A 15,000-nucleotide genomic window follows, 5' to 3' on the forward strand; every position below is an offset into this window, starting at 1 on the left:
TATGTACACTTGATGAATGGCTTGCTTAATCAGAGGAGTTTGTGGAGTCGTTCGGCCTTTGCCTCACTTAATCAAAACGGCAAGACATTCATAGGTGTGCTAATAAAATAAATGTGTGTTTTTATATGCTAATATAACTGTAGCTTTGATGACCTATGCCTATGGGGAAACACAAAGAATACTTACTGAAAAAACAATTGTCGCGGCACACTCAGAACTTCATGCAGTATATTTAATGAGACCAACGTTTCGGCTTACGCCTTCCAACAGGGTAAGCCGAAACGTTGGTCTCATTAAATATACTACATGAAGTTCTGAGTGTGCTGCGACAATTGTTTTTTCATTAAGTTTACTATTGACCGCCGTGCGCACCTCACACGGTGTGCGTTCACTAAACCTAAAGAATCATAAAGAATAAAAGATATGTTGTGGAACACTAAAATTGCTGATAGTCAAGACTGTCCTCTCTCTCTCTCTCTCTCTCTCTCTCTCTCTCTCTCTCTCTCTCTCTCTCTCTCTCTCTCTTTCTCTCTGATTTCGCTACAGTTTTATTGTTGTTTTTAAAGGATTAGGAAAACTGTTTAGTAACCAAAGGACTTTTTAAGTTCAGGATTTTCCGTTATCATTTTGTTTGTTTGTTTTTTTTGTTTGGTCAGCATGCAAACTATTACCACATTGGGTCTTGTGAAGAGTAAATATAAAAAACACATGACCACTGGCGCTACACAAGCAGGCTCCAAACAAACGTTGATACATATGATACAAACAAGGAAAAAAAAAAAAGAAAACAAAACCATAACAACGAAGCATTCATATTTAAAAGTGTCCTTGTCCTCTCCGTGATGAATCACACAAGACTGTTGTTTTTTTTTTTGTGTGGTCGATTTCTACTGTTTACTCCTAATGGGATGGGCGCAGCGTGTCTTTTTCCCTTTCAGGATATGGATTCTTCTTGTCCTTGCATTATCATCGCTCATCTTTCTCACACTTGTCAGGACTTGGCTTGGATCCCAGTTTTTACTTGTTAGTCAAGACCTGGGTCTTTTTTTTTTAAAAAGCCTGGGATTGGTCAGTCATCTATGCTGCTGGGGTCATCAGAGGGTGGCAGAAGGAGACTGGAACTGCTCTTGGTTGATATGACGACAGTGTGCTGTCTGTGTTCCATGTGCCACATAATGTTCCGCACTGTGCTCCTCTGTCCCATTCGTTGTCGTAGGTACAGCGTGTTGTCAGACCGGTTTGCATTAGTCAGAGAGTGTACATACAGTTTAAGGTAAGCAGCTCCAGTTAGATGCATAATGGCAGGTAAACACACACACGCATACACATACATACATACATACACACTTACACGCGCACGCACACAGCCTTCGATCGATGGGTCCTCTTCACAAAAAAAGTCGAGAATTGAGTTTTTGATTCATGTTTTCGATGACCTATTTATCACTTGGTATGGTCTATGGCGATCGGTATAAATAAGCACACGTTTAAGGGAATTTAAGATGTCCAGCATACTTTCTTACTCACTCAATGCCCCTATAGCCTTTTTTTGGTACACAGCTAAGGTGAAATATCTGATCTGTCTGTGCTGCAAACTGCATCAGTGGTGTTACTTCGTTAACCGGTGGCTGAAAAGAGGAGGCTTGTATCTGTTGCCTTTTAACCACATACGTAGGCCTACGTTGCAGCGAGCCTAGACAATGACTAGAGGGAAAGACATTTAGAGGTATAACAAAAACATTATAGGGATATTTGGTTAGGTTGAGGATGGGGATTTCTGCAAGACTTTTTTGAGGTTCATATTGACGTTTCACTTGAAAGTCAAGTATATCTCAAACTTTTGGTGTATGGATTACACAGGGGAATTTTGGAGAAGGTCAGCGATATGACATCGTATTTCTCTTCCAGACGGTAGTCAGACACGCTTCGTTGTAAGCAACTCGAATTGTAGATATTTTGCCTAGACGCTTGAACATGGACCACAGCTGTGCTCTAAGAGTTAGGGAGTTGGCTAGCTGAAGCGGTTGGTTGGCTGAAGTGCCCTTTAGCATGGCTTCTTGGCCTACATCTTTCCAGGGACTGTAACCAATACGGTGCACCTAAAATAACCCACGTACAGTATGTCATTTTGGATGAAAGCCTCTTCTAAGTGTACTGCAATGTAATGAAGACGCTTCTTTAGGTGTCTGGATGAAAGGTGAAATCTCTTTAAGATGTCATATTGCAATGTCGATGGCATTATTTATTTACAACCCAGCTTCTTTGTATACTGTTGGAACTCATTCTTCTTCTAGAGTACATGGTCAGATGGACGTCAGGATCAATATTGACAAACAGAAGCTTAAACCAGCGCCACCCGCTGGACGCCAAATTTGTTTGCCTGCGAGTGGTCTGGCCTCGGACGGTCGAACACTTTGAACACATTGCCCTGAATCTGGCAAACCAATCACAACGCAGAGATTTGTTTTGAATCAAAGCGGGCGGGGTTTTGAGGGAGTGACGACGAAGCTCACAAGGCTGGGAAAGCACATCAACAAGAAAGATGGCACTGATTGGTCAGGTTAATAGGCACAGGCACGGTTTGAAAGACAACGGGTTGTTCTCATCAACAATTTTTGGATATACTATTCATCGGGCCGGACTAAATTACACATCCAATGTCACATTTAGGCTGCTTTATCAGGCTAGACAAACAGCATTGTGACATTCAGACTGCTACCCTCCGTTGACGACCACAGGCCAAACTGAGCATCCACAAAATTACATCCTTTCACTGTTGGCTCAGTGAGTGCCGGTGCAAAAATACCGTAGGCGGACATTTGAGTTTGATCATTTTCATGCAGGAATATTGTGTGATTTTTTTAATTTTATTTTTTTGTCTGTACTTCCATACAGCTTTTTGCTTCCTCAGGAAGCGGTGTAAGAAGCTGCAATGTTCCCACATAAACATCAGGTGGCACTTGAGGGGGAGGGATCCAAACTGAATTTCTTTATGATTTGAAGTTGGAATGGACTCCTGTCATTACACGGAAGTACACGTTCCTGTATTGTGTGAGTGAGATGATCATTCTGAATGTCACCTGAAACATGTCAAGGTGGAGTGGGAGATCTTGTTCTGATGAATTTTGTTATCATATAATTGTCATCATACGCCTACTGCTTGAAATCCTCTTCACTCCCCTATTGCAACCATTGAATTAGAAGGTTTGTCACTCACAATAACAAAATATTTTAGTCAAACGTAGAATGCAAAATCATGGAGAAGCACCATTGGTGGATCTTGACAATTCCATCAACTTTCAGTCTTCTTTGAGAAGTCTTGGGAAAGGTCAGGGTGTGTATTTCAAAAATGTAGCTTGATGGAACCGTTTTTGTTTTCCCCAGGTGCTCCTACCCCCTGCCTTTAAATCTGTCGTTCCGATATGGATGTCCAGTAAACCTATTGTTCTGGAACAAACAACATTAGATGCAGCGTCTCATGTACACGTATGCCTGTGGGGTTAAGAGCTGTGATACTGATACATTAGAATGAATGATCCAAGGAGAGAGAGGGGGGTGTCGCGTCATTTACTGCACTTGTTACTGTGTTGCTGTTGCTCCATGTAAAATCCAAAACTCAAACGTTCATATTTGTTAAGTGATTGATCAGATGTGTGCAATAAATCCAACATTAATTTAAAAACAAATGGTGTTAAATACTGTTGTTTCTCTTGCACCTATGTGCATGTGTGTGTTGTTAAGTTGTGTTTTAAGTCCCAGTAGTAGCATATTGTTTGTGTGAAAAAAAAAAAACACAATCAATATGAAGAAATAGCATATCATCTATTTTGATATCTCCTAACCCGTGAAGGCGTTGCCCTTGGCTAGGACAGCTTACCACATGCATTAAAGACACACACACACACACACACACACACACACACACACACACACACACACACACACACACACACACACACACACACTTTTTGACATTAAAGTTAAACTTGGTGGGTCTTCAGGACAGTCCTATTTATCCTGTCAGCAAATCCACAACTCCATGTTTCTGCTTTTGTGTGCATAGATGGAAATCTAAGTAATATTCCATCCATCATAACTTTTCTTCTTTACTTTCGGGTAACACGGTGCCCAATGCTCATTTACTTTGGCCATGGGCTGTTTGTTTGAAGTCGTGACTTGGGTACGACAGGTGTGGCGCGTTAAGGAGAGCCAGCAGGTATATTTTGTCATGCTATTGTGTGCGGGAGGATGACGGATAGGCCTAAGTCCTGCAAGGCAAGTTCTAGTGGCCAACATATTTCACCACCACATACACGTAAATGTTTGCTAAGCCACCCCTCCAAACAAGATTAATGTCCTGAAAGTAATAAGGTGTGTGTGTGTGTCTGTGTCTGTGTCTGTGTGTGTGTGTGTGTGTGCACGCACACACGCGCACATGTATGGTTGTGAAAAACAACCTGTAAGCCATCGTTTCTGAGTAAACACAGCCCAGGCGGAATGAGCTGTGTTTTCTTGTATTGGAACATTCCGGGCTCATGGCATTTTAGATATAGTAGATGTGCGTAGGCCTATCTGAAAAGAACATTTGTATGCGTACTACACAAACTTGTCAACACGTTCATATTCCTCTTTCTGCGTCTTGTGCGCAACACTACTCTCAGTGGGGTGATTTCTCTTGCGTCATCACTCCAAACAGTGTGGGACCTGGGGGACTACAGTACACACACACACACACACTCGTGGAAGCACACTCAAAAACACAGCAGGGGCATGACACTTACACCAATCATGGACCTATCAGTACACCTAAGACAGCGCCGCACTACACACGCACGCACGCGCGCGCGCCACGTCTGCCCCTGTGTAGTCCAGTACAATTAAGTGAAGGTAGTGTTCAAAAACACCTCTTAGCTTGCACTGATAGCACCATAGGGTAAACATGAGTTCTTTGTTCGTTTCACTCTTCCGCGTTCTGTATTAAGCTACAAAAAAGAAGCGAAAACACCAATGTGGGTGGAGTAGGACAGGGTGCCAAGGGCTTGCATGCCCATGGAGGGTGCAGTGTCCCAGGAGACCAGTCGTTTCCAAGACCTACTGTACCCTGTCTCTCCCGCCCCATTATTTCCTGTCTACCTCCTCATTTCTCCAAATCATAAAAACATGCAAAAGCTCCAAAAAGATAACCTTGGGGGAAAAAGCACAGACAAATTTACCAGTAAATGAGAGTCCTACTGTATGTGCTTGACTTCCACTGCTTTGTCCTACAGGGTGTAGGTAGGGTCTAGGAGGCAAAACTGTGTTGCCTCAAGTCCTTCAGGCTGCCTCAAATTAGGCCCCCCCCTCCCCCCCCATCCTATTACATCAGGCCTCAACGTCCTCTTTCTGAGGTAATATGAGTTAGCCTCCCTCGGCATTCTTTTCAAAGACACTGAATGCTGACATGTGCCTTTTCTGCTGTTTAGAAAAGTCAAATGATACCTGCAACTATTGCTGAAGTCCTTGCTTCAGGGGTAAATGAAATAGGCTGTGTGGTCATTACATCCAGGAATGGATGTTGAAACGAGAGGAACCCCTCCCGACACACAGACCACAGTCGGGCCTGGTAGAATTACATCCTCGAGTTCAACTTAAAGTCTTAAAATAGTCTTTACACAGTGTTCCTTCTCTACAAAGATAATAATATCGTATGTATTTCCAAGACACAAAGATACATCTGTTGTAAGGAGCGTTGCTTCGCCTTGGGCAACTCCCATACAGGAAATGTGTGGAATGGATATGGCATGTGTTATGTGATGCAAAGTGTACTGTAAGTAGGCTGGCTTGAAAATAGCTGACTGAGATGCTGCCTTTGAGCATGCTGGACATGTGACTTTGTTTTCCAAACAGGCCACTATTTAAAATCTCTGAATGCTTTGCTTCATGCCAACCACTGAGTCAAGCAGTCAGTCATTTCAAGACCCCTCAGTGAGACATAGCAATCACATGCATTTTGTGCAAGATGTTCAAGTTCCGCATTTGTGTGGGCATGGTAATTCATTCAGTATAATGACCGTTTTTAATTTCGCTATTGCAAAAAAGTGTGTTCTCTTTCCTTATTTTCTTTTTCTTTGTTTCTTCATTTATTTATTTTTTGTTTTTTCTTTCTATCTTTCTTTCTTTCTTTCTTTCTTTCTTTCTTTCTTTCTTTCTTTCTTTCTTTCTTTCTTTCTTTCTTTCTTTCTTTCTTTCCTTTACATCCTCTACTCATTTGTTTGCATTCCTCCTCCCACCCCATACTTTCTTCTTCCATTGCCCTCTCCCCTTGTTCCTCCCATCTTGTCCCCTTATTCCACCCCTTCGCTCTCTCTCTCTGCCCAGTCCTGTCCCCTGCTCAACTTCCTGGTATACTGCTGCAGCCACAGGCCAGCTCAGAGACATACAGGGCCTCTTGTATTCCTTTTTTCCTCCACTCTCCTCCTCTCCTCCCTTATTCCTCCCATCAGTGCTTGAAGGGGGGGGACTCAGAGGAACCCAGTTCCCCTTCCTCATAATTTTCATCATCAGTGTTCCGGCGAAACTTATGTCGTGCACAGCATTTTATAAGTTCAAAACAAGTTTTCCGGCAATAGGCCTACAAAAATGTGACTTCTACTGATTTGGTACTGACGAGACTGTCGGAAAATCAGGGTTCCAGCACTTCTTTTTGGATGGTATTTTCGGACGATTAGGGTTCCTGCACCTCTTTTTTTCCACTTCAAGCACTGCCTCCCATCCTCCCATCCCATCCCATCCCGTCCCTGCCTCCTCCTCCTCACCTTTCTGGTACTGCAGCCATAGCTGCTGCTGTGTCTTCTTGCTGGGGAAGTAGATGGAGCAGGCCAGCTCGGAGCCGTACAGGGCCTCGGAGACGTAGTGCGTGCCGTACTGCTGCAGGAAGGCCAGCAGCTCCTCCCGCGTGCTGTCCCCCGTCAGCCCCTTCAGCACCTTGGAGAAACCTGACAGGGGAGGGCAGGCACGCAGCGCAGGCATGCAGCCAGGTGCACGCACACACACACACAAATTCTCACGCGAGAGAGAGAGAGAGAGAGAGAGAGAGAGAGAGAGAGAGAGAGAGAGAGAGAGAGAGAGAGAGAGAAACACACACACACACACACACACACACACACACACACACACACACACACACACACACACACACACACACACACACACACACACACACACACACACACACACACACACACAAATGGAGGAAACACTATTAAAAGAAGATCCTCTGTGAATTAATCATTATGTCTGTCAGAGATGGTTAGGTTCAATATCATATTTTGACATGTTGGATGAGGTGACTGAATGATGGAGGAAATCAGATGCAACATAGCATAGCAGGCAGAATGAATATTAATGCAATCATTTCTCTATACCCGATGTACACTACATCTAATATTGTCCAATAAGAAACACGAATGTGGGGCGGTGATCTGCAAATTGCTAGACACAGATTGCATTTATTGTATTTATCCCATGTGAAAAGGGCTTAAGATACTTCACATTGCAATTCCTGTTCCTGCACAGAAGTACATGACCTCAAACGAGGGTGTGTGTGTGTGTGTGTGTGTGTGTGTGTGTGTGTGTGTGTGTGTGTGTGTGTGTGTGTGTGTGTGTGTGTGTGTGTGTGTGTGTGTGTGTGTGTGTGTGTGTGTGTGTGTGTGTGTTGCAGGTAACTCTACCTGTGGCGAGAGTGATGGCACTCAGCTTGACTTTATAGAGATTGCTGCGTACTCTCCACTGCTGCACCATAGGATAACCCATGGCCTCGTTGAACTGAGCGTCACCTGAAAGTTCACACGCGCGCACGCACAGAACACACACACACACACACACACACACACACACAGGTTCATCACCGGGCTCCATTTCCATAGTAATTAACTGGCACATTTTAATTAGGGACTGCTGGTCTCTGTTTATCGCTTGTGCAGCGTTGTATGGTGTCTCCTCTGTGGCTCTGTGCACAATTTAGGCTGTCTGATCATTCTCAAGTGCATCTGCAATTGATTGAGGGCGCCAGGCTCAACTCTTTGAAGGGCCTAGAGGACAATGATGTGTCAAATCTGATTTGGAACATTTTAACATGGTGGATGAGGGTTGGGTATGGGTGGTTAAACACCTCTGCACAGAGCCCATCTTATAACCGTACTGTCACTAAAAGTGGCCAAGACTTAATATGTTCCGTAATGTCATATCAATGTTGTTATGGTGTAAAGAGAGAGAGAGAGAGAGAGAGAGAGAGAGAGAGAGAGAGAGAGAGAGAGGGAGAGGGAGAGAGAGTTGCGTCTGGGTATCAAGTGACTTCAGATGCTCATTTGACGTCCGGAGGAAAGAATGTAGAGAGCAGAGAGAGTAGGTCTGAGGCAGTCCGAAGCAAAGTTAAAAGTTCTTCATTTTTCAAAATGGGACATCAAGATTTACTTCCTCCGCTCTAGTTATGATGTAGTTTAGTGAAAACCCGAAACTTTGCGCAAAAAAAACAAAAACAAAGTGGAAGCAGACAAATCACTAAAATCATTTTTATCATATTTATAATATTTTATGTCATTTGGTTGTCCTGCTCACAAGTCAGATGTTTTTGGATGTGCAGGCTTTAAACCGGTGTTTCTCAACCTTTTTTAAGGCGAGGCACCCTTTCAATTCATGATAAATTTCAAGGCACCCCAAACCAACAAGACGTAACATGGCATTGCATCCGATACCACACAAGCTTAGAAAAGTAACACATTTGGAGACGTCACATGACCTACGTTCGAAGTTGCAGGTGACTAGGGCGACCTATATTTACTTTATTGTGTATGAATGGTAGATGAAAGATTCCACTGACTAGCATTAACTTATCAATTTAGACAAATATGTATTATACTTAATTTTTTCATCAGCCACGTTTCCGCGGCACCCCTGTTGAGAAACACTGCTTTAAACTACCCGTTTATCCTGTGAAAAGTGATGGCATAACATTGCAGATGTTTCGGGTGGGAGGAGTGGCATACATCTGAAAAGGGGTAGCATTAGGCCTACAGATGCTAAGGGGGGCATAGGTGGGGCAGGAACATGTCTGAGGAGACAGGGCATGGCTGAAGTAAATAACATAAGAAGCACTTCTTTCCAAAATGAGATGAATCCATTTTTTAACATTTTGGGAAATTGACATTCCATTCCAAATTGATTTTTATAGAGGTTTAAAAAGTATGTTCTCAAAACATTTGAATGGCAAGAAGTCACACATAGGACGTCTTAACCCTGTCACCCTGTCACCACCGGCTGCAACATGATCTCCAGAATTCCGTGCTCCTGGACACGGGTCTTTGGGACACGAAATCTGTGTCAGTTTCACAGATTTTGTCAAAATTCTGTGCTGCTGGACACGGAATTGTTGTCCGTAATGGACACACGAAAGTGCTCTCTCTATACTCCCACAGCTCTATGTTTCCACAGTCTTGTGCCGTGGGAATATAGAAAGCATTTCCGTTTGTCCATCACGGAAAACAATTCCGTGTCCAGGAGCACAGAATTTTGGCAAAATCCATGAAACTGACACAGATTTCGTGTCCCACCCCGTTTCGAGTCCGGCCGGGGTCATTTCCCGATCCCACCCCGTCTCTCTGTCCCACTTGTTTCCTGTCACCATCTCAGACTGGCCTATCAAAATAAAGGCATAAAAAGCCCCTAAAAATATATTTTAAAAAGAAAAAAAGATTTCGTGTCCCAAACATCCGTTTCCAGGAGCACGGAATTCTGGAGATCAGGCTGCCTTCACTCTCCTATCATAAATAAAGTTAAAAAAAAAGACCAAAAAAATCGTTTAAAAAAAGGAGTGATGAAGGAGTGGTTTATTATCTATGACGGTTTGGAGCTGTCCCTAATGTCAAAACAGTCACACAGACTTCTTTGTTAAGCCATAGGATTATGGGTACCTAGCTGTCAAAGTCAAAGGGCAAATGTCTATTCCAGTCTAACCATGGATAGGCTCCAGACATCTGCTGAAAGGCTCCAGACAACTGCTGACTGGTCAAATGTCATGATCTGTGTCTCACTATCTGTGTGAAAGCCTGATCTCCCCTGATTGATTTCATATAAAACAGTCAGTTGTACACCCTTGTAGAGAGGCATGTTTGGGAGATTTCTAATGGGTGGGAAAGTGATCAAATAGTCATCCGCCCTATAAAGTGTTAACACAGTTTTGAGTGTGTGTGTGTGTGTGTGTGTGTGTGTGTGTGTGTGTGTGTGTGTGTGTGTGTGTGTGTGTGTGTGTGTGTGTGTGTGTGTGTGTGTGTGTGTGTGTGTGTGTGTGTGTGTGTGTGCGCGTGCGCGTGCGTGTGTGTGCGTGTGTGTGTGTGCGTGCGTGCGTGTACATAGGCTACACTAGACACATTTTGCATATATTATTATGCATACTCCAGTTTTGTGTGTGTGTGTGTGTGCGCGCGTGTGCGTACATGCGTACGTTCGTGCGTGTGTGTACATAGGCTACACTAGACACAGGGCCGCTGACAGCTTTTTCCGGGTCGGGGACAAAGTCACCTGAATGGGCCCCCCATCCAAATACATTCGATGTAATAAGAATGTGATTCTGGGTCCCCTGTCCTCCTGGGCCCGGGACAACAGACCCCTTTGTCCCCCGCTGTCAGCATCCCTGACTAGACACATTCTGCATATTTATTATGCATACTCCATGAGTTCCGGAACTCATGAAGCCATCTGTGTCTTTGACCGATGTCCTTGAATGTGCACTTGCAATTTTTGCAAGCCTTGCAAGTCCTGCCTATAGTTTCTGTCTGAAATGTGTGTGTGTGTGTGTGTGTGTGTGTGTGTGTGTGTGTGTGTGTGTGTGTGTGTGTGTGTGTGTGTGTGTGTGTGTGTGTGTGTGTGTGTGTGTGTGTGTGTGTGTGTGTGTGTGTGTGTGTGTGTGTGTGTGTGTGTGTGTGTGTGTGTGTGTGTGTGTGTGTGTGTGTGAGAGAGAGATAATGGTACAGGTCACTGTAAGATCAACATCAGCTCCGACATATGTGTGTGTGTGTGTGTGTGTGTGTGTGTGTGTGTGTGTGTGTGTGTGTGTGTGTGTGTGTGTGTGTGTGTGCGTGTGCGTGCGTGCGCGTGCCCATGGTTTGTTTGTGTGTGTGTTTCGGGGGCTATACACAGTTAAAACAGTATAGACAGTATGAGTCTGGATTGCCAGTTCCCTGTGTCAGCAGGCAAGTGTTTCATTAAAAACAAATCACTCTGTATCAAATGCACTTACTGTATTTTCATAATGTCCTGGCAGCCTCTGCAACATTATACTGCATGTTTAGCTGCCTGTGTCTGATGATACTACAGAAATATGTGACTTTATCTCAGACTCATGTCCTTTGAAAATCTAGTCTTTGTTTAACTTATCCTGCCTCACCCAACTGTAGGCCGATATCTGTTCTGTCAATGGCGTAGCCTCTTTGCACAGATGGGCCCGCCGGCGAGTCTGTTCACTCATTGCTAAAAAGACTCAATTACATAACAACATTGCTATGACATTACTGAGAGCCTTCAGTAACATATTACGACTACGGTCACTACAATTTTGGTGTAAGGCTCTGTATTGGCTCAGTGCAAAGGGGTCAATGGTTGGTCTTCAGATCAGAGGACTACACTTTTGAGGGAAGTTGTATCCCTTGACTTTCATTCATGGCTGAAGTGCCCTTGGGACAAGGCAGCTAACTGCACATTGTTTCAGGTACAGTACTGTACGCAATACCCTATATTGAATGCAAATCGCTTTGAATAAAAATGTCAAAATGTGACGTAGGCCTCAAAGGCCCCCCCTTGTGGCAGCATAGCTTCACTGAAGGTCACGGTTAAGGAAAGATCTAGGTAATGCCACCTAGTCAACATGTGACGTGCCAAGTATGTACTCCACGTCAAAAATTGCAGTCTGGTCAAAGGTAGTCAGAAATTTGACGCGTTGGGATGAGACTGTGTTGGCAGTTACAGTTTTTTCTCCTATACTGCCACCTCCACAAATACTATAATACATCAACACATGCAGGTTTGTGTATATATTTTCGAATAGAAATGAACATGTTCGCAAAGCAGGTTGGACTTTGACACACATACACACACAGTACACACACACTAGACTAGAGCATGACACGGGAGTGGATTTTCACTCCCGTCCCATCCCGGTCCCAGAAAAGAAAATCCCATCCCGTCCCGGAGTGGAGTAAAAGAAACAAATCCCATCCCGTCCCGTCCTGTAAAGAATGTCTCCCAATCCTGCCCACTCTCACTCAAAATCAACCCCACTCCCGTTTCGTCAAAAAACAAGGCTTTTTTTGTTTGTTTTTTAAAGACAAAATACGCAGCATTCCCGCACCTGTTCATTTTTATTCCCGCTCCTGCCCGCTCCCATTCATCTTTATTCCCGCTCCTGCCCGTTCCCGTTCATTTTTTAAATTTTGACTCCCATCCCGCGGGAATCCCACAGGACCCGCGGGACCCACGGGAATTCCTGAAAAATGTCATCCTCTAACACACACACACACACACACACACACACACACACACACACACACACACACACACACACACACACACACACACACACACACACACACACACACACACACACACACACACACACACAGCTGTACCTGTGAGAAGCTGGAGGTTTGGTAGTGGTTCTGACAGCACTCCTCTACACTGCTCCTCCACGGGAAGGGGGATGACCATCAACCCATCGGCCAACTGGGGAAAGTCCTTGATGAAATTGTTGTCTCTGCAACAATAAACAAAAACAAACAAGGCCTAAAGCAATCAAACCAACAAACAAACAAACAAGAAAACATGCAGAGCTGAGCTGGCCCCTCAGAAACGGCCCCAGCTTATCTGAAGGACTTACTAAAGCCATACGTTACTGGAAGAGAACAGCGCTCCTCCAGCACAAGCCGTCTGGCTCTACCATCTAGTCACTCTAGGCTACTCCCAGTCAAGGCTGTTCTCCGTTGTTGTACCCAAGTGGTGGAACGGTCTCCCAGAGGCAGCAAGACTAAGCACATCTCTTGCAGCCTTCAAGAAGCAAGTAAAGACTCTTCTCTTTCGTGAGTATCTACTAGGCTAATGTTTGAGCTGACCTATCCCCAGGCCAGACTCTTGTCATTGTGTGTGTGTGTGTGCGTGCGCGTGTGCGTGTGTGTGTGTGTGTGTGTGTGTGTGTGTGTGTGTGTGTGTGTGTGTGTGTGTGTGTGTGTGTGTGTGTGTGTGTGTGTGTGTGTGTGTGTGTGTGTGTGTGTGTGTGTGTGTGTGTGTGTGTGTACTCTTAAATAAAAAAACGAACTAACCCTTCTTTGGCTCCGCACTTCTGCATATTTCCTGTGCACTTCGTATGTGCTAGTGATGTTGGCTATGATTAGGCTATGTCCTCTTTTGAAAGTCGCTTATGGTATGAAGCGTCTGCCAAATGCAATGTAATGTAATGTCATGTAATGTAATGTAATGTCCCTGCTTGAAGGTACTTTGCTGTGGGGTCTCGTTTCTTATTTGCTTAGGCAAGGCAAGGCAAGGCAAGTTTATTTGTATAGCGCATTTCATACACAGGTGCAACTCAATGTGCTTCACAAAAAACAAATGCCAAAAGAAAGTAAACCGGAAAGAACAAAAGAAATTACAGTCAAAGAAAATTAAAACATTAAGATAAAACATATGGTAAAATAATTGCACACTAAAGAAACCCCATTTTTCATTCATTCATTCATTCATTCATTCATTCATTCATTCATTCATTCATTCATTCATTCATTCATTCATTCATTCATTCATTCATTCATTCATCAATCCACCCATCCCTTCATTCATTCATTGTTTTTTGGTAATTTTTTCTTCTGCTATCAAGCTTATTTTGTAGGCGACTATACTTACATATTTCCCAGGTGAGATACAATATAAGATACAATAAACATGTTCGACTGTGTATGTGTGTGTGTGTGTGTGTGCGTGCGTGCGTGCGTGCGTGCGTGCGTGCGTGCGTGCGTGCGTGCGTGCGTGCGTGCGTGCGTGCGTGCGTGCATGCGTGCGTGCGTGCGCTTGGGTAAATACCCAGGCGTCATATTTACTTGTCGACATGTCAGTAGGGAGCACAGCCATATTCACACACCATACGTACACCATGAAATGTGTTCACGGAGATGGAACAAACTTTTCTGTCACATTCTGAAACAAAATGTGTTTTCAAATTGCTTTTCAAAAGCTCATTTTCTATCCATGCAAGTGTACTATACTGTATGTGTGCCCTGTATGGGAAGGGAACCAAACAAAAGCAAATCAGATGTAATATCCAACACCTGCACTTGCGCTTCAAGCCTCTGTCTTTGTCATATGCTCTTTGTCTTTGTATTTCTCTTCATTTCTTTCTTCCAATCTCTAACACGTACACAAGAGAGAGGCATTTTTAGACACATTGGGTGTGTGTGTGTGTGTGTGTGTGTGTGTGTGTGTGTGTGAGAGAGAGAGAGAGAGAGAGAGAGAGAGAGAGAGAGAGAGAGAGAGAGAGAGAGAGAGAGAGAGAGAGAGAGAGAGAGAGAGAGGGAGAGAGAAGACTGGGGGGTGATTGTCAGAGAGAGAGAGAGAAAGAAAGAAAGAAAGAAAGAAAGAAAGAAAGAAAGAAAGAAAGAAAGAAAGAAAGAAAGAAAGAAAGAAAGAGAAAGAAAGGAAGTAAGAAAGAAAGAAAGAAAGAAAGAAAGAAAGCAGAGGAGAATGACGCTAGCTGCATACAGTAGGAGAAGCTACAGTATATGCATGTATAGACAGATGACACTCTACAAAGCTCCCCATCCAATCTCCCATTGATTGCTGTGGGAGGAGAGGACAGGAACAAGTTAAACGCTGGAGTGGCTTTTTCACAGAGGAACACAGGAAGAGTCAGAGGCGGAGATGGAAAAAAAGAGGAAAAGAGGATAAAGAAAAGGAAAATGATGGTGATGGTGATGTGGATGGGGCTCT

General features: G+C 43.9%; 2 protein-coding genes across 2 annotated transcripts in view; one reads left to right on the plus strand and one right to left on the minus strand.

Annotated features, from left to right (window-relative positions):
- trim32 (tripartite motif containing 32) overlaps positions 1-3,686 on the plus strand; it is a 12,077-nt gene extending 8,391 nt beyond the window's left edge. Inside the window, exon 5 of the mRNA XM_063210513.1 lies at positions 1-3,686. This exon is cut by the window's left edge and continues 2,232 nt beyond it. The gene's annotated coding sequence lies outside the window, so the exon portion shown is untranslated.
- Positions 1-15,000, minus strand: part of LOC134458283 (astrotactin-2-like) — a 498,215-nt gene that overhangs the window by 149,436 nt on the left and 333,779 nt on the right. The window contains exons 12-14 of the mRNA XM_063210506.1: positions 12,657-12,781; positions 7,710-7,814; positions 6,795-6,974 (exon numbers count right to left, since the gene is read on the minus strand). Of these exons, the coding sequence (XP_063066576.1) occupies positions 6,795-6,974; positions 7,710-7,814; positions 12,657-12,781 (410 nt within the window). The remainder of the gene's footprint in view (positions 1-6,794; positions 6,975-7,709; positions 7,815-12,656; positions 12,782-15,000) is intronic.

Source organism: Engraulis encrasicolus, chromosome 11 (assembly GCF_034702125.1).
Source record: "Engraulis encrasicolus isolate BLACKSEA-1 chromosome 11, IST_EnEncr_1.0, whole genome shotgun sequence".
Lineage (NCBI taxonomy): Eukaryota > Metazoa > Chordata > Actinopteri > Clupeiformes > Engraulidae > Engraulis > Engraulis encrasicolus.